Source organism: Gallinula chloropus, assembly GCF_964237585.1.
Source record: "Gallinula chloropus genome assembly, chromosome: 3".
NCBI lineage: Eukaryota > Metazoa > Chordata > Aves > Gruiformes > Rallidae > Gallinula > Gallinula chloropus.
This window is the reverse complement of record NC_140087.1, coordinates 73,904,921-73,924,589: the sequence shown is the minus strand read 5'-3', so window position 1 is coordinate 73,924,589 and position 19,669 is coordinate 73,904,921. Positions and strand designations below refer to the sequence as shown.

The window sequence follows — 19,669 nt, the reverse complement described above, 5'->3', positions numbered from 1 at the left end:
AAAAAGCATAACAAAACTCAGCTGCTCGAGTGCAGAGCACAGGAAGTGAAACAAGCCCCGTTCAGGCAGCCATGAGAAAGCAAAATAAGAACCACTTATCTGCAATCAAAAATACCCAAGTGCTTTCAGAGCTGCAGCCTCTTTCTCCTGCACAGAAATGCCTGGAGAGCTTTGGCTATATAGCACCTATCTGTTCTGAGCAACTCCACGGTTCGCTGGCTTATTTAGGACTCAGTGACTGTGACTGCAGAAGCTCTTGGGGTTTCTTTTACGATTAACCCCAGTTTAACATTTGCTCAATGAGAGCGTGTGAGCAAGCAGACAGACAACAAGGACCAAGTCTTTACACCAGAATCTATTCACTTTGCCTTCTCCTTTGTGCCCAGAAAGGCTGAGATAGGAAGACTGTGGAGGTCCCTCAGCAATACAGTGTATAGGGAACAGGCACAAAGGGAAGACGAAGCCGAGAACCCCAACAAATCCCTGAGCATCAAGTGTGTCTTCTGGCTCCTGCAGAAAGGAGGAACTTCCCCTCCAGTTCAAGGAAGGGAATTAGCAGAAATACTGTTGGGAATTCTTCCCTTGACTCCTTCACTCCTTTGCACACGTTTAGCTAACAGGCAATTAGTATGTTCCAGCAGGTTCCACATTTCTAGCACTTAACCTAGACCATGTCTTGGGGTGGAATGAGCACGCTGCAGGGTTGCTGCCGCCCAGAGCAAGGTAGGACAGACCTAACTGAACTGAGCAGGAGGAAACGGCGGCCATCACCATTCCCACCTGCTACTGAGGCCGAGCTTAGCACTGTGGACCCTCTGTCACACAAGGCTGGAAGAGCCATGGGCATCTGGCCTCAAACCCAGGACTGCCTCCCCCTTGGCAGAGGGGCAATGCCATGGAACGCCAGCCCAGCAGGCTGTGCACACGGCAGGATCTGCCCCCCATCCACACCCAGGAGCTGTGTTTGTGGCTAGGCAAACCTACTGGAAGCACACATCAGACAGCGAACCGAGCTAGGTGCTACAGCTGGTGAGACAGTGCAAAAAGGAGGCACCTTCACTTCGCTTCTGCCTGCACTTAAACGTGAGGTACAGAGGAAGGGTGGAGGAAGAGGAGGCTTAGAGGGAAAACATCTACCGGGAAGGGCTCAGCCCTTGCCAGCGAAGGACAGAAGAGGCTCAGAGCAGACGTGCACAGCTTCTGCAGAACACAAGAAGAGGGAGAAAGGCAAAGTCCCAAGGGATCCTCACAGCATTGCTGCCTCCCTGCACTCCACAGGGTTTCAGTGCAGCCGCCCAAGCAAGCAGTGCAAAGCAGGGCACTATGCTCAGCAGAGGCAGGCAGGACAAACACCAGAGACAGACAAAGCCATGGGGCACACAGAGGTTCCTGGGGCACACAGCTCCAGGCCCGCAAGCTGGGCAGACAAGAGGAGGACCTCAGCAGAGCAAGAGAAGGAAATGCGCCGCAATGAAAGGAAGTGCCCAGCCCCTCCGCAGAGACAGACAAGAAACTGCAGAGTCAGATCATGGTGCAACAGTGGGCAGATCCTTTGCACAAGCAGATTGTGAGGGCTGGGAAGAATTAAGTGAGCAAAGCAAGCAGCAGAACACCACACCAGTGGGTAAAGTCTCAGGGTGGAAGTGAGAAACGAGGGAGCAGCAACAAGACTGTCTGCACAGGAGAAAGAGCAGTATATATAGTATTTAGCTTTTAAAACAAAGCAAGTGAAGGAGCTGGTAGATGCAGTAAAGAAAACAGGCAGGGAAGGTGAAAAACTATGACACACAGAGGGGATTTTGGACTTGCCCCTGTAAAACATTATCTTTCAACTGGAATTGCAGACAAGTCCAACCCAATCATTGTCCTACAGGTGCGAGGGTAGATAGCTGCTGAACACACATTTCACCTGAATTCGCCCAACCCAACCCTGAACCTCCAACACCAGAAGGAAGCACCACCTCACCCTAACACCGTGCCTGCTCACAGCGCAGGTGACACGCTGGCAGGCTTTAAAGAACCAGTTCTCCCCCTTGGTCACCGGGAAACATGAGCATGCCGATTCCTGTCAGCTTTTGAGCAAGCCCTTCACGTAGCTGTTTCACATCCTGCTGTAAAACCATCTACTTTCAGGCACAGAGCAGCCTGTGCCTCTAGACCTGTGACACAGCGCTGCTGTGGCAAGCACCATGCCACAGGCTTTGTACTGAGTTTGCAAGGTCTCAGGCTCATTCCGAGTTCTTTTTGACCTACCTGCACCGTGTTCCATCTGGTTTAGCTGTAACAGCAATTCTTCTAATTGACCAGGCAACCATGCCAATTCTTTTTTTTTTTTTTCCTTGCTTCTTTATCTCTTTATGCTCCCATCATGGGTTTACAAGCCTTACATAATGAGGCAGTATGAAGAAATACAGGCCTGGTATGATAAGAAACCTTGCGAAGTAGAGGCACAGGACAGGTGCAAAGGAGAACAGACAGCAAGAGATGGAGCACAGGCTGGCACTGGCAGCCCTATGCTGTGAACAATCCACAAAAGAAATGTGAACCTGACACTGCATGGGAGCGTTAGCAGTGGTAAGCAACATGACCCCTTCTTTTTCTGTAATATTTAGATCTTGACTAATAAGATGAGTATGTTAAAGGTTCAGTTACACTGAGAATAAACTCTTGGCTCTCTCTAAGGTGTGCTTCCTCTTTGCCCACACTTCAAGCATTAACACCATTCTCTTGTAGAGATTCATTACTGTCTCTATGCAGGCATTGCCCCAGCTTCACTTCTAAGCACACCACCGACAAGGCTGACCCTCCAACAGAGCCAGCAGATCACTATTCAGGCCACTATGCCTGCTTAATCTAACAGACACAGCACGCCTCTCCCTATCTTTACATCTCTGCTCAGGAACTACTAGACCCTATTTCTCCCAGATATCTCCCCAGTGATGCCTGTGTTTCCAAAGCCCATCACTCAACATCTGAAACAGCAACTCATGTAAAACCCATCACCAACACACAGCATTTCTCTGACGCATTTCAGAGATGCCTGGCAGAAATATTTTTCCAAGAACTCTGATGCTATCTTTCACCACAGCAAGACAGGCTGCAGCTCTCTAAACAAAGGAAGACAGTTCTTTTCATATCCAAAAAAAATCGCATCAAGACCTTCTCTGGGAAGCAGCCTTTTGCAAAGTGTTTCTAGGCATTTTCCTAATATATTCAATGCCACATACAGGCTTTGACAGTGCCTGTTGAGGAGGCTCAGTGCAAGCTCTGTTCTCTGCCCTCTCAGCACTACAGCTGGCGTGAGTGTTCCTTGCAGCAACCAGTTTATTTCCTGGAACTAAAGTTTTGATCAAGCTGAAGCAATTTGAAAATTCAGGTCAAATGCCCCAAACAGATTAGTGTAAAAAAAACCCCACAACAAAACCAAACAACAAACTCACCAGATCTGGGCATCTCTCAGCCCAGCACCCTCGTATCTCACCTCCTAGCTGCTGCTCTGCAGCAGCAGAGTTCAAGGCCTGCCTCTGCACCTTGCAATCACAGCCCCTCTGGCACTGCCATTTGAGATGTAGGTTCAAGTCCCCTTCATACCCATCCCTTCCTCTTGGGTCCATGTCCTGGCCACAAGGACAACGCACAAACCCATTCACTCCTCCTCGCTGCACCTTCACGCGACAGGGCCTCACTTCATCCCCCCATTTCCCTCACTTTTTGCTAAATAGAGAAAACACGTTTCCTTTTTCACCAAAAGGAAAACAACATTTTTCTTCCATTTTAGTGAGAAGAACTGAAAAATATAATGCTCAATATCAGGCTTTTTGGCTGTAGGTTTAATTGCTGAGCTGAGCACAGTTGTCCAGCCTTCCTGCAGACACCTTGAACCCAAGGCAAGGAAAATCCCTTGCGACCTTTCTCAGGTGAGAGAACAAAAAGCCCCTGAGCTGCCTTGCACAGGGAAAGCCAAAAGCCTGGCCAAGATTTACTTGCAACTTCAACTTAAGAAGCCAACATTGGAAAGAAGGAAAAGATTTTGCTGTCAATGTCCACACTGCACAGCCCAGTAAGCACCCACATGGGTCTTCCTCTGAAGACTCCAGCTGCAGTCTTCACGGTGATCTCCAACATAATATCAACCACTTAAGGAACCCCCATCCACTGGCTTATTAAAGCTGTATCTGTGATGAGCCTAACGAAAATGTCCAAACACTGCCCTCCCACCTACCTAGGACCCTAAGAAAAACTACCTACAACCCTAATCCCTGTCCCCCCAGCTTCTGCTTTCCTCGCCCTATTTTTTATTTTGCATTTTGAACATTCCCTCTGCCTGCAACGTTTTCTGCACAGAAGCAAGCTCCTTTCTAAATTAAAACCCTTCTGTTGAGACCCAGCCTGCAACCCTTTGCAAAAACACCCACTGCTGACTTCTTCACCCAGCTCCCTTTGGCAGCATCCATAGATTTTGCAGTCCTAAGAAATACTGGCCCACAGGTGGCTAAATTGTGGAGACCATGGTAAACACGGGAACAGTAGAGAGAATAAATAACCCGGTGTTGGACAGGGGGAAGTCTGGCATAACTTTAGCTACTGTCTTTAACATTCCCTGTTGCTGAGCTGCAGCCCGACAGCTCCAGCCACCAGCTCTGCCTGCTTATATATGGCACTCGATAACACAGCACCTTTTAAAACCCAGGCTCAGCAATTCATCAGGGAATTCCTCTGCAAGGTTTCAAAGCTCCTGCGCCCTGACAATACCCACAGAGCAGGACAAAACGCTCCCAGCTGGGTTGGACCCTCCTGCCAAATAAATTCAGCTGGCTGCTCACAGCAGTGTGCTCCTGTGGGTTAACTGCTACTTTGCCACTGTCCTGCTCTAAAGTTTATCCTGGGTTAGCCTCTGGTGAGCCAGCCCTCTTGATAACAGACTGGCATGATCTGTCCCCACTTTGCTGAGCACAGCCACCAAACCCCAGGAGGGTTGCGTGCCCTGTTGTCACAAAGTACAGTTCTGTCTTCCCATTCAAAACTGAGGACAATCTTAAATTTAGCTGAATTGCTGCTTGAGAACATGAAACCCAGAGAGGAGAAAAAGCCCAAGAGGGGCCAGGAAACTCTTTTTTTTTTTTTTTTTTTTTCCCAAAAAAGGCTAAGTTGCATCAGCTGGGGAGACAGAACAAAACGTGAGTTTTGCTCACACAACCCACCCTGATGACAAGCACACACAGGGATGTAGGCTGGCTGCCAGCACAGCCCCACCAGCCCTTTTCCTGCTGCAAGCAAGGGCAAAGCTAGCAGGGCAGCGAGCAGAGGGTCCTACTTCTCCCAAGGATGAGCAAGCTGGGACTGCACTTTCCCATGTACCTGCCTTTCTTGCCAATGCACGGAGGAGGTGCCACTGATTGGGACCTTTCCCTTCCTCAGGGAGGAGGAAGCCTGTTCCAGCCCTTTTCCTGCACAGCCACCTGCTTCCTCTGCAGGCTCTGACAGGAACAGGGCCACTTGCTCAGCTGTTTTCTCACCCTGGCAGGTCCCTAGAGAAGGGAGAGCACCCACACCAGCAGTCGCCTCTGTCCTTGTGCCACCCAAGCTGTGGTGAAGAAGAGAAGTGGCTCACAGCAGCAACTTTGCAAAGCAGGTAATGCAAAAATCCTGGTGCCTTGTACTTCCCTGCGCGGAAGTCCTGGACATCTCCCAGCTGATTTCAGCACCTTCCCCAAAGCTGGTCCATAAGGTAGTGACCAAATTAAAGGCTTTACCTCACTAGCACGTGAGTTTAACGCTGCTGTCCCACTAACAGCACATCCAGATCCTAAGGAATGGGGCACACCTCCTCTGCCACAGATAACCAGAGTTTGGGTCCTCCTGATATCCAGCATCCCTCTCATTCCCTCTACACTGGGCTGTCCTGGGGCATGCAGAGACCACCCTGCTATTGAAGGCTCTCAGAAGACTATTCCACTGGCATCACAGGTTCTGGGCCACTTCTTTTTCTGACATGCTTTCCTCACAAAACTTCTGGCTGAAACAAGACATTACTTCAAAATGTTTTCAACTAAGCTCAGCCTCAAAGGGAAGTCAGAGCCAACACACCTCAGAAAGCCTTACCCACTTGAAACCATTGAAAAGGCATCCTAAAGACCACAGAAAAGGCAAAATTATCTCCTTGCCTACACACCCATATCTCACTGTTTTCAACAAAGATACTCTTGACTTAATGACATAAGCAGAGAACCAAGTGACTCATTTTACCACACCATGGGACCAAAGTCTCTTGAATGCAGTCCCACCTCCCCAAGAGTCTTGGGCAGAAAGAGGAACATGGCTCTCATACAAGCAGAGGTTCCAAAAATAATAAAGCTTGCCAACTTGACTTTCTGGTTGCTCATCACCGTGTCTCCGTCAGGTTGTGCAGAGGATCCCGTTTTCACATGTGGGTTAGTTGTCTTCAGGCCACAACAATCTCAAATCCACAGGCTGAAGATACGCTTGCTTTATCAAATACATTTTGGCATGGCCAAGAAAAGAAAAAAACAACTCTGTTGCTGTTCCAAAAGGCCATCTCATATCTCCAGAGATCCTGAGTTTGGGGTCTGGAGCTCAGCAACACCTCAAGTAGCACAGTCTAAGGGAAAGGCTAGAGCTTCTTTGACCAGGCTGTGCTGATGGGCTGCTCTCCTTCTCACACTTCTCAGAGCACAATTCCCATCACTGATGTATCCCTACATTACCACCCACTCCCCACCTCCAATCCCCCCCAAACTCTGAGAGAAGCCTTCAATTCCATCTCCTTTTCTACCACCAGAATGACAAAAGAAAACTCAAAGCATCTAGCCAAGCTACCCAATTGGTTACAATACATTTATATCATAAGCATGCCTACACCGCCTGTCAAATAACACCACCAAGATTAAAACCAATCCACTTCTTCCACAGTTTTACATCCAAAAGCATTTATTTCTGTTGCATGAAGCACTAACCTCCCAAAGCTATTTGTACACCCACTCCTGCCTGCTGACCTGTCTCCTCACTCCAATGAATAATGTTTTCAGGAGCTTCAATAAATTCTGGACGTGAACCAGGCCACCAGAACCTATTTAGACTTAAAGAGCTCGAGGAACCCCCACTATCAGGCTACAAAAAACATTTTGTAAAAGGAGTCAGATGCCAAGACTTCCCATGTCTCCTCTAGTTTCCAATCCAGCTGTGGTGGTTCAGCCCCAAGCAGCAGCTGAGCACCACAGGCCGCTTGCTTACTCCCAGAGAAACAGATAGAGTCCCCATGGGTTGGGATAAGGACAGTTTACTGACAAAAAGCACTGTGAAAGTGGAACAGTAACAGCCTGTGGAAAACTTCACTCACACCCAGTGATAACACAGAGTAGTGCACAACATGAGACTACCCTGGAGGCACCCAGGAGCACCCTTCTCCAAGCAGCCTCTTTTATGGGGAAGTGATGTCAGATGGTGAGGAAACAGACCAAGCTAACTCAGCTCACCTGGGCTAACTCAGGTCCCCTGTGCTGGCTGCTTGGGGAGGTTATCTCTGGCCTGGCCAGAACCAGGACACCAGCAGATCAAATGCGTGGTTCCCTGAGATCCTGCAGATCAAACATCCAGCTCCCTAAAGTATGCAGAGAGGAACATACAAGTCTGGAAAACCTTTAACTCTCACTAGAGAGACAGATGATGTAAAAGCCATTTTTGCAGGCAGGCTTTCCTCCTAAATGGGGGCACAGAGCAAGGAGAAGAGAAATATGCTTTAAGTCTGCCATATTCTCACAAACCCTACAATCTATAGAAGCAATTGTGAGTCAACATCACTCAGAACAGCGTTAAAGTTGCTCTCAACTGCACTGAGGATGGGGAAGAGGAGCAGAGGGAACTTCAAATCTACTCCAGCCAGGACTCCATATGATGCTATGGACCATTGACTCAAGATACTTGCACCAAAACATCTGCTGCTATTCTGAAACCACAAGCCGCTCACAGAAATTCTCCTATGAACACTTCTAGCAAGAAAAATATAATCAGGGAGGTGAGAATGTAAGCCAGGGATTAAAAAAAGCGCCTTTTTCTTCTAAAAGCCCCCACTTAGAGGTAATGTACAAGCAGGCCTGATGAATGCCATAGCCAGAAGATGATGCCAGATCTCCATGTGAAATTTTCAGTACTGTCACTAACTTACCCACTGTGCATCTCACCCTGTAATATGTTCATTATACAGTGTCTAAGATCAGGGAGCACTCTCCATGAGAGCCCAAGGGAAGGACATCATCTCTTGGGAGGAACATGCTTCTTTTTTTCAGGAGCTATCTCATCGTGACACCACAACCTAGAGGCTGCCTGTGCTATGTGCTGGAGTACCTTGAAAGAAAGCAGAGTTTCACAGAGATCCAATTTCAAAAGCTGCAGCTTTTCTCCCCCCCCCACCACATCACCAGGTGTTGTAAAGCATCGTGAGAAGGTGCCATACCTGTATGTGACATACACCTCAGTGCCAGGCTCATCTCGCTCCCAAATCAGAGCCACTCTGTCCGGAGACTTCTCAACATGTCGATCCAAGCAATTTACTGTAAGAAAACAGAGGTTTAAGCAAAGCCTGATCATATATATGGTGTTTGGTAAACTTAGCTTGGTCAAGCGTAACAACAAGCCAGCATAACATAATTTATGACTTAGCTAGTCACACAGTCGTTGATAATGCTGGAAGTGACAGGATTCCTAGCACCACTGAAAACAGTTTGCCTTATCTCTAGGATGAAAATACTACAAATACTATACTTAATTGGTATTGCTGCCTTAGAGATGGCAAACCCATGAGCAGCCTCAGCTGACTCAGCTCAGCTTAGCTCCACCAGCTAAGTTTAACGCTGCCCAAATCTCTCCCCTGCTCCCAGCAGTGCAAAGACAAGAAACTCTTTTGATGTTTTTTGCTCCCCAGAGCTGCGTTTCACTACCTAATACTGACAGACTGTCTTCCCCAGCTTGCATTTTTAGCACTGCATCGTTTGAATCTTCTAATTAAAGCTCATGCAAAACATTTTTATTCCAGGGTATGAGAGAACAGCTGAACCTCAGCTAACTGAAAATATCTAAAACTTTAGGATCTAGGGTAAACTCAGAGTATAGACACCTACATATTACCAGACATGTGGGAAAGATGAACATGTCTCAAGCGGTGTACCACACCTCCTAAAACTTATAGGTATAAAATTATCTTCTGAAGGTGCATCTCTCCCCGCAACAACTTGAGGTAGAGGAAACCTGAACAACTGCGTGAGATGCTCAAGTGGTCTTAGGGAGAGCACTCACCTGAAGAAACTTCGCCCAATGTGTTCAGTAGCAGCTTGTCTGATGGTTAGAGATCAACCTTGTAAAGTATTGATTCCAAACCTAAATCATGTTTATTTCTTTCCTCCAAAGGCAGTTACTTTATTTCAATAGGCAACTATTAAAAACCAAGCAGGCACACTGCTGGATAACTCAGAGAAAACCCTTAAGAAGAATTGCTGAGTGTCAGATCATATGTCCTGAAAACATTTGTACTAGTGGGGATAGGTTTCATTTTCCAGATAATTTACGTGCAATGAAAGCTCCCTATTGCTGTGAAGTTTAAGTAAACCGCAGCCTGGGAGCCAGCTTCAGCTGCTGTGATCACAGCCCACATGCACCACCACACAGAGGGTGGGAATGAGCCCCTAGAAGTGCACAGAGAAACCCCCCAGCACTCTCCATATTTCTTTACAAGACCAACTGTTGATCCCAAAAATACGAGAAAGCACTCCACAGCCATCCAAAGGCTTTGATTTTTTAACGTGAATTCCTGCAGCGATACTACAAAGCCAAAGGAGATAAAGCCATTTCTTAGGCCATCCTAATACAATACAGCAGGACAAAATGCTTTAGTGGGGAACACTTTAAGCAGTTACACACCGGTCACCTCTGCCGCCCGCATGTCCGTCTGTGGGTAACCAGCTCTGCTGTGGCTTGGTCTGTGACCCCTAGCAGCTCCCACCTCCAAGCCCACTGCAGCAACATCCCTCATGTCCTACACCATGCTACAGTAAATCACATTAAGGGGGATTCACTGCCCAAGCAGCATTTCTTGCTCGCAAGCAGCTGTACTGGCCTTCAGAGGGAACTCCTGTTGCAGCAAGGCCCTGCCGAGCCAAGCGAGAGCTTTCAGCTCTTTGCTAGGTAAGAACCGCAGGTGAACCAGGGCCAAATGCTATTGTTTCCTTCCTGATTTTGGGCTTACAAGAGCCTTCTGCTCAGTTCACAAAACAGAATGTAGTGACCTTCCCCTCACTACCATACTCTGATGGTTTCTCCGTACGTTTTCCTGCCTCCTCAGCAATGCCTGGAAACAATTAATTCCAGTAAGACGTTCTCTTGAGAGCTCAGTGCTGGAAATGCAAGAGTTTGCTGGGTTATCCTCCTGGCCAGGAGTTACAGAGCAACAAACCCAGAGGTGCTGAAACTAACACTTCCCCCAAATCCTACCACAAGGTCTCCCCAAGCAAAAACCAGCAGATGACTCAGTTGCCTGTGGTCAAGCTGTGTTGGGAAACGGGCACTCAGGATGCTCTGGATCAGGCACCTGAACCGTTTCCATTTTTCTGTAACCAGTGTTCAAATCGAGAGATCAAGGGGCAAAGCCAGAGCCTCTTGGCAGAAACTCAGCCACTCGGCTGTGTCCAAGTGCCACCTTCATCGCACTTCAAAAGAAGAAAACCAGCAACAGCAAAACTGTTTAATTCTGTGCATCTATATTTCAGAGGTCTACGATTTCTTTTTACCTATGTAAATTACATGGCATTTAGTGCCTGCTGAAGAACCAGACCATGAAAGTCTCTTTGCTCAGCCAAGATCTTCCTTTCAATAGGAATCACTGAAAACACAAGTCTGGCTAAAATCCCTCTGATTGCTAGGTGCTGGAAACAGAGATGTACACACCCCTCCATCATCTTGGGATCCAGGGGTGGTAAATCATCTCCAGGGCGGAGATGCTCTTTGATGTTCTCTGGAAGACCTGAGCAGGGTTCACAGAATAACTAGGTTGGAAAAGACCTTTGAGATCATCAAGTTCAACCATATCTGTCCTCTACTAAATCAGAAGCCTAAGCACCTCATCTACCCATCTTTTAAACACATCCAGGGTCAGTGACTCAACCCCCTCCCCGGGCAGCCTGTGCCAGTGCCCAATAACCCTTTCAGTGAAAAGCTTTTTCCAGATGTCTAATCTGAACCTGCCCTGGCACAGCTTGAGGCCATTTCCCCTTGTCCTGTCACCTGTTGCTTGGGCAAAGAGACCAACCCCGACCTCTCTACAACCTCTTTTCAGGTAGTTGTAGGTGGTGATAAGGTCTCCCCTCTTCTCCACGCTGAACAACCCCAGTCCCCTCAGTTGTTCTTCATAAGGTTTGCTCTCCAGCCCCTTCCCCTGCCTGGTTGCCCTTCTCTGGACACACCCCAAGACCTCAATGTCTGTCTTATGGTGAGGGGCCCAAAACTCAACCGGGTATTAGAGGTGCAGCCTCACCAATGCAGAGTGCAGGGGCACAGTCACTTCCCTGGACCTGCTGGCCATGCTGTTTCTGATACAGGCCAGGATCCCATTGGCCTTCTTGGCCACCTGGGCACACTGCAAGCTCATGCTCAGTCACCAGTTAACCAACAACCTCAGGTCCTTCTCAGCCTGGCAGCTTTCTAGCCACTAGAAAGTGGTTTGCTCTTTTGCTGTGAGTGGAATGCGGCCAGAGATGCTGCAGCTCCTGCACTACTGATTCAAGCGCTGTCCCGGCAACAGGAAATCAAAGTAAAACATACAGCCCGGCTAAAAACCTGCACCACCGAGTTACACCGTAGATGGGGCTGGGGCTTATTCCTGCTGGGCGAAGCAAAGCCACAGCCACAGCGCAGCCGTCAAGGCAGGTACAGCCGGGAAGGAACTCCGAGGTCGGTAGAATCGTCACAAGTTTTCTCCTTCCTTCGTGTAAGTGGCAAACGGAAAAAACAAGCTCCCCGTTTCAGAGAGAGAAAAGAAGCTGCAGCTTCCCACATAAAAGACTGGGTTTCGCACCGTCCCCGACCTTTGGCGCATCTCTGCGCCGGCGCCCCGAGCCCCGCGGGGGACCGAGCAGCGCCCCGCGCCCGCCCGCCGGGCTTGAGGGCGGCAGAGCCGAGGTCAAGGCAGCGCTGCCGGCACGGCGCCGGCCGGGGATGCCGCCTCCCAGACGTCGGGTTTCCGCAGAAGCGAAGGGCGGCCCCCCCGGGCAAGCCGCCCCGGGACAGGAGGCTCACCCAGGGTTATCCCCGCCTCGGATTTTCTCCCCCTCTCCCCAGCGTTTCGCAACGCCCGGCTGATTTTCTCCGAGCGCCGCCCAAACGAAAAGCACCCCCTCCCCCCCCTTTTTCCCCCCCTTTTTTTTTCCCCCCCAAAAAAGCGGAGGGTTGGCGAAAACTACCCCAGCAGGAAACCTCCCGGCCAGCCCCGAAGGCAGTAGCGGGTAGCGCCGGCGGGGCGGCCCCAGGGCGGCGGGGCGCGGAGGATGCGCGGGTCCCGGGACGCCTTACCCGAGACGTTGAGGCGGCCACCGAGGAACCATCGGGCAGCGGCCGGGCCGGCCTGGAAGGCCGTGTGGAAGGGGCTGTCCCAGCGCAGCGTCCCCCGCGCCACCTCCGCCCAGAAACCGGCGGGGTCGCGGGCCGCCCGCTCCAGCCAGACCCCGTACCCGCCGGGCGGCATCGCTGCGGGGTCCCCCGTATCGCTGAGGCATCGCCGAGGGGTGACCGGGACCCGTCCCGGCGGGAGGGGGAGGCTGAGGGCGCGCAGCACCCGCGCTCGGGCCGCCGCCAGCGCCATGGGGCACGGCCGTCCGCCGCCGTCGGGACCTCGCCGCGCCCGGCGCCGCCAGCCCCGGCGCCGCCCCCGGTCGCGGAACAACCCCCGCCCGCCGGGAGACACCGCCTGCGGGGAGGGGCTGCCCCCAGCGGGGCGGCCCGGGGAGCGCCCCGCGGCCGGGAAACCTCGCACCCCCGCGGGCGCCGCGCACCCCGAGCCACCCCTGTACCCCCCGGAGCGCCCTGCGCCCAGGGACACGCTTGCCCCCCCTGGAGCATCCCACGCCCAGAGATCCCCCTGCATCCACAGGGCCCGGGGAGCGCCCCGCACCCAGAGAGACACGCGCGCACCATCACGGCCTTGGGAACACCCGTGGCATTCACAGAGGTACGCTCCACCCAGAGGCACCTACCCTCATGCACCACATGGCTGCACAGCCCGGGGGAGCGACCCCTCTGCAACCCCAGAGCCACCTGCAGAGGTACACTCAGTGTTGGCACCACCCCGAGAACATCGCCTGCACCGGCGGAGCTGCACGCCTGCACACACACACACACACACCCACAGAGGTGCCCAGGTACAGCCATGCACACACAGAGCAGCACTCAGCACAGTCCTACCGACAGCGGATGTCTGTCACCACACACCCGGCCATCCACCTGACACCGTCCTCAAACAGCGTGCCCAGCCCTCATGTGCACGTGGGTAGGTGGCAAACACCTTGTTGTGCCCTTGCCACATGTCAAGCACCCATCCCCTCTTTGCTCAAAATGGGGTAAGTCTCCCCAAGAGGGTGCACATCCACTTTCTGTGTGGCAGCCCTGCGAGCATCATCACTAACCACAACGTGGAGCTCCTGGCTTTGGTATCACGACACTTCTTCCTCCATCTTAATCTCGGGACCAGATTTAACCCTGACTTTACAGTCCAAACCCTCACAAGTGAACAGCGAGATCTTACAGCAGGTGACACAGAGCAACTTCCCTGAGCATAGCAGGGACATCTTTGCTGGCATGAAGAAACTCCTTATTTCCAGCAGCCTGGTCCAGCCTCCCAGCACAGAGTGTGAAGACTCATTAGAGCATCAAGGGCTGGGCATCCTTAAGAAGTACCAAACTACCCGAGTGCCAACTCAGCTCACTTCCAAAGTCCAGGCAGACAAAGCACATTTTATGTTCAAGGTTAAAAACGTGAACCTACTCTTTGTGCTAAGCTAAAGCTTGTTCTGGCAGTGGTAGAGACAAATCATGTTTTCTGTAAGTTTTTCCTATCCTGGAAATACCACGAGGCACTTTATCTCGGTAAATGAGACAAATGGATCAGCATTTGGATTTCTGGCACTTCTGGCATTTGTAGCTGTGTTTCATAGGTGACATACAACACACGAACTCTTAACTTCCTTGTAAAGTTGGTGTTAGGACTCTACTAATGATGATCAGTACTCCTTTCTTGTGTTTTGAATGCCAGCGCTTGGGCACACCAGCAGCAGCAGTGTGACACCTGGAGCCAGGCGGGAGTATGGAGAGCTCTGCTGCTGTCACCTGGTTTGCTAATGATTGCTCAAAGGTTTCCTATGAAGGATTACTTATATGCAAACCACATGCACCCTCCCACCAGGGTTTCAGGGGGATGTTTTTCAGAAAACAGGTGAACAAGTTGTTAAAAACCCTAAGAATTAATAGAAATTATTTGGCCTCAAAACCTAGCTGCTTCATTTGCAGACCTTGAAATCTTCTGGGAATGGTGCACCTCTCTGGTTTTCTTCCATCTAAGGGTGATTTTCCTTTTCTACCACCAAGTTTTATTTTTATCACACTTCATCAGGCCACGCCACATACACCCTCTCAAGTTTTGGATGTCTTTTTCCTCAAAGAAGGCCGTGACTATCAACAATCATCAACACAACTCAGATGTAATCCAGCCCAGAGGCCATACCATCACCCCTTTCAACTGGGCTGCCAGGCAGGACAAGCACAACCCCAAGTCTCCTTTCCTGTCTCCTTGCTGAGGAGATGGGGGGATGAGTCCTTGAGATTTAGCCCTCAACACAAGAAGGACATGGACCTCTTGGAACAGTGTCCAGAGGAGGGCCACAAGGATGATCAGAGGGCTGGAGCACCTCTCCTACAAAGCCAGGTTGAGAGAGTTGGGCTTCTTCAGCCTGGAGAAGGCAAAGCTCCAGCTGAAACCTTCTAGCGGCCTGCCAGAACTTGAAGGGGACCTACAGGAAAGCTGGGGAGGGACTGTTTGCAAGGGCAAATGGAGCGATAGGCCAAGGGTCAATGGTTTGAAACCAGAGCAGGGGAGGTTTAGATTAGACATTAGAAAAAAGTTCTTCCCTGTGAGGGTGGTGAGACACAGGCACAGGTTGCGCAGAGAGGTGGAGGCCCCATCCCTGGAGACATTCAAGGTCAGGCTTGATAAAGCTCTGAGTAATATGATCTAGTTCAAGATACCCCTGCTTACTGCAAGGGGATTGGAGTAGATGACCTTTAAAGGCCCCTTCCAGCCTAGCACCTTCTATGATTGGATGATTCAATGATTTTTGTGATGCCTACTTGCCCTAGCTGTGTCTTTCTGATGGCTGGTGTGAGGAGGTTGACATTTGAGAAGCTAAGGGTGTTCCAGCAAGTCTTCTTCTTAAGTACAACACTTCAGTGTGCCAGAACAGGCTGGTGCTGGATAAAAGACAGAATCTTTGCCAGACCTGTTCGTATCTAACTACACCTGAAATAAGGGTCTGAACAGTTTGAAAGGTAAAGATTTGCTGCTCTTCCATTTATTAATGTGTCATAAATGCTCAGTAAGTGACAAGGGAGAAAAACAATACTTAGAAATATCCAGATAACTAAAGTGCTTTTAGACAGATGTAAAGAAACTAAAAAAATAACCCCATCTCTAACATAATGGCACCATCTCACAAACGTTTAACTCACAAATTGCACATAGTTTGCTTAAAGTGGCAGCAAGGTTTGCATTTGCTGCACACAGTACAAACAATGCTTAAAAGTGTTAAAAAAAAACATGAACAAAAATGCTTTTCTCCCCTAAGAATATTTTAAGATGCACGATATAAATTGATGATAAAGCTGCTGGAGACCTGGTGCACAGCTGAGCACAGAGGCAGATGCAACATGCAGTGTCTGCCCGGGTGCAGCGTGGAGCATGGGAGCAAGGTGAAGAGCCCAGCCCTGCTCCAAGAAGCAGAGGAGCACAATGCAGTCTGACTGCAAAGCATGGCATGGGCTCTTCTGGGATTTCTGTCAGGAGACCATGGAGAGCATGTTGTGATTGGCATCAGAGAACTGATGCTTGGGGCCTGGTAGCTGGTGCAGTGTTGGCTTCCTTCTCCTCTGGAGACTCCTGACCACCACTGGTATGGGATCACACTGTGGTAGCCAGTAGCAGAAGGGATCACAGCTTTTCCTGGGCAGCCTTCCCTGCTACCGCCCATACTCTTCATTGCACTTGTCATTAGCCCAACCAGGACATCAGTTGGCACATTGTCAAGAGTTTCCTGCTCCAAACTGGACTTAAAACTGCAGGGATTTGGTGCTGTTGTTGCTACTGATCAACACTGAACTTTCCTTGCCATTTGGCCTCTCTCCTGCACCAGCACAGTCTGCACTGGTTTTGCTATGTGCTTTGTTCCAGAAGGTCCTTGCTGATGGACGTCCCCATCATGCTGGCTTCCTCTTGAGCAGCATTTGGGACTGCCCACCCTGAAAGGGGACTGAAGGCTCCAGCACCAAACTCTTCAATCCCCTCCAGCTCAGTACTGATGCTCTGGGCTCAGTGTCTACATGTGGCAGAGGCCACATGGGCAGTAACAGGGAGGATATATTACACGGTTCAGTGTCCACATGTACAGACATTTGCCTGGTGGAAACAGCTGAGGAAGTTAGGAAGCCTCTGGCTCTTGCTCGACTTTCACTTCAGCTCATCAAGTGGTGATGCCTTCTCCTTTCAATTATGGTCAAGGAGGCACAAGTTGCAACATAAATGTGATTGCATGAAAAACTTCTCTCAGGAGAATTGTGGAGGGGACCTAGAGAGGCTGTGGTCTTTCCATCCCCGGAGAACTTCCAAACTGGCCTGGACATTTCCCCATTCTAGTCCTGGAGTTAGCCCTGCCAGCAAGGCAAGGCTCTTCTCAGCCAGGGCTCAGTATTGCAGTAGCCAGGCAAGGTGGATTCAGCGGTGGAAAACAGGTTTGACTAAGAGTTCAAGTCATCAGGCAAGTTTGTGGTGATGAGGTGGGTGTGAGGTCAAGCTGGGTAATCGATCTGCAGGCCAGGATCAGGTCTGGTGATGGCAGCCTCGCTCAGACACTGTCCAGTGATTCCTGGGCAGGCCCATACTGACAATCCAGCTTCAAGCTCAAGCCAGGAAGTCTATCCACAGGTCAGGGTCAATGGACAGGTACAGCTTTGACTGAGCTGGAGATCAGCACAACATTGCACAAGGCAGGGACTGAGGATTAAGCTGAAATGAAGTTTAGCATCCATTGGTAGGGTGTGGGTACAGCCCCTGGTGAGGTTGGTAAGGGCCATTAGGGCTTCTTAGTGCACTCAGAACCATGATAATCTCTTCCAGTCCAACTCTGCTGTCCAGTCTGTGTTTGGTGCTCCACCAGCTATCTGAAAATGGGGTCTGAAGGTCATCAAGAGGCATTTGCAGAAGACAGTTCCCCCACCTTCTACTTCTGTTTTGCCTGCTACCCTTGAGCCCTCTCAAACCCAACGCCAGGACCCAGTGCTTGGGGATACAAGTCATGGGGACTTGACTTGCAGCATAGAGAGCTCATGTGGCAACTGTCAGTCATAGACCTTGAATGACAGGGGCCTGGGCACCAGGATGCAACTGCCTGCAGGGGCTTGTCTGTCACCCTGGGACCTGCCAGATGAGCTGCTGCAGGGCTGGAGTCTCCCTGGAGCCCCACAGGATGCTTCCACTGAGCAAGCCCTCGATGCAGGGGAAGGAGGGCTACCTCCAGCCAGTGGATGAAGATTACAGGGGACCGGTAGCCCTGTTCTCCCTGGTCTGAGTGGCTGAGGGTGGCCATGATTGCAGTGGATCTGCCTTTGCAGAGGCATGCCTGCTGGGATGTCAGCCTTTGTAACCAGCTTGGCCACAAGGAACTGTTTTGGGAGGAGGAAGACTCCTGGCTAGGATACGTCCCACAAGGGACTGGGGAGCACCGCAATCCTGGCGTGACATCCCCCACATGCGATCAGAAGGGAACTTCCAGCTGAAGACCAACGCTTTGGGGACAGGGAAAAGGCAGGGGTGTGTTGCAAGTTAGTAGGGAGTGTTTGGGAGCAGCACCCCTTGTAGTGTGTGGTATGACCATCTGTAGGGCACAGTACCCACAGTTTGGGACACAGGTACAGGGTACAGCTGGGAATATGGGCCATTTGCAGCACGTCTGGGATGCAAAGGAGCAAGAAAGCACAACTGTGCACAGTGCACCTGTAGGACCAGTGTGCTCATCTGCACTCAGTGCAGTATGAGCAGCGGTGAGAATGGCAAGTCCCCGGAGCAGGGGCAGAGCTGTGTACCTGAGGGTGAGGGAACTGGGGATGGCCAGGGCACAGGCACACTGCTCAGCTGTGCAGGGAGAGGCTCGCTCGTGTGGGCCATTTCTGCATGGTGCCATTTAGGTAGCGCTGGTGCTGAGCCTGGCTGGGGGATGCTGGGCCTGCTCCCAGCCCTGGCAGGGCAGGATGCGGCCCTGTGTGTATGGGGACGGTGCTGGCCTGGACCCAGGGCGGTGTCCAGCTCAGACAGCTGTTGGTGGCACTGGCAGCACGGTGCAGCCCACCCTGCCCTTGCTGGTCACGCTCTAGCTGGTCCCAGCTGCAGAGCACTGGGAAAAAACAACCCGGGTCGGCACTGCTGGGGCTGGTTCCTCTGCCAGCTCAGCACAGTGCCAGCCCCGCGCTGGCGACACCGCCGGTCCCACTGCAGCGCGGTGCCCAGCACCAGGCAGGTGTGATGGGTCTGGCTTTGGTCCCAGCAGCGCGGTGCCCAGCTCCACGCTGAAGGAGCCCAGAGGGCCGGTCCCGGTGAGGCGGCCCCGGGGCAGAGAGCAGCAGCTGGCCTAGCAGAGACAGCGCTGGGCCCCGGCCCCAGCCAGCCGCACGCTGTGACGCCAGCGCTGATCCCGGCAGCGCAGGATGAGCTTTGCGCCAGTCCCCATCCCGGCCGTGCCGCTCCCAGGGCGGTGGCCGTGCCCTGCCCAGCTCCGCGCCAGAGTGGCGCTGGGCGCATCCCCCGTCCCGGCCCGCCGCAGTGCCCGGCCCCGTGTGCCGACGGCGCGGTGCCCGGTGCCGGTGGCTGTGCGCGCCGGGGCCGGCTGCCGGTGGCGGCGGGGCGGGCCCGGGGCGGGTCCGGCCGCGTGGGGGCGGCCCGCGGGTGATGTCAGGCTGATGCTGTCGGTGCGGCTCGCGGTGCATTGTGGGCGAATCCCGCCGCCCGCCGCGGCTCCGAGGGGGAGGATGCGCCCGGGGCCGGCCCGCCCCATAGCCGCAGCCGCAGCGCGCCGGGCCGGCGGTACCGAGCCCGGCGAGCCGCACTGAGGGGTGCGGGGCATGCGCTGCCCACGCCGGCCGCAACGGGAGGCGCCGGCGACGGCGGGGCCAGGTGAGCCGGGCCGGGCTGGGCCGGGCTGCGGCGCCGCTGCGGTCATCGGCGGGGGAGGGGGCGTCCCGCCGGCGGGGAGGTGTGGGGCCGCGGGACCGCACCGGGCCGGGCCGGGCCGCTCCGCTCCGGGCTGCGCGCGGGGCACTGTGGGAGCTGTAGTTCGCGCCTCCGCCCTGTGCCGGC

The 19,669-nt window shown here is 52.2% G+C and overlaps 1 protein-coding gene across 1 annotated transcript in view; it reads right to left on the bottom strand.

Annotated features, from left to right (window-relative positions):
• The window catches only part of ACSS1 (acyl-CoA synthetase short chain family member 1), a gene marked incomplete at both ends in the record, with an annotated part of 35,217 nt that extends 22,355 nt beyond the window's left edge, over positions 1–12,862 (bottom strand). Inside the window, 2 exons of the mRNA XM_084262399.1 lie at positions 8,471–8,567; positions 12,574–12,862. Of these exons, the coding sequence (XP_084118525.1) occupies positions 8,471–8,567; positions 12,574–12,862 (386 nt within the window). The remainder of the gene's footprint in view (positions 1–8,470; positions 8,568–12,573) is intronic.
• Between the last annotated feature and the right edge of the window lie 6,807 nt (positions 12,863–19,669).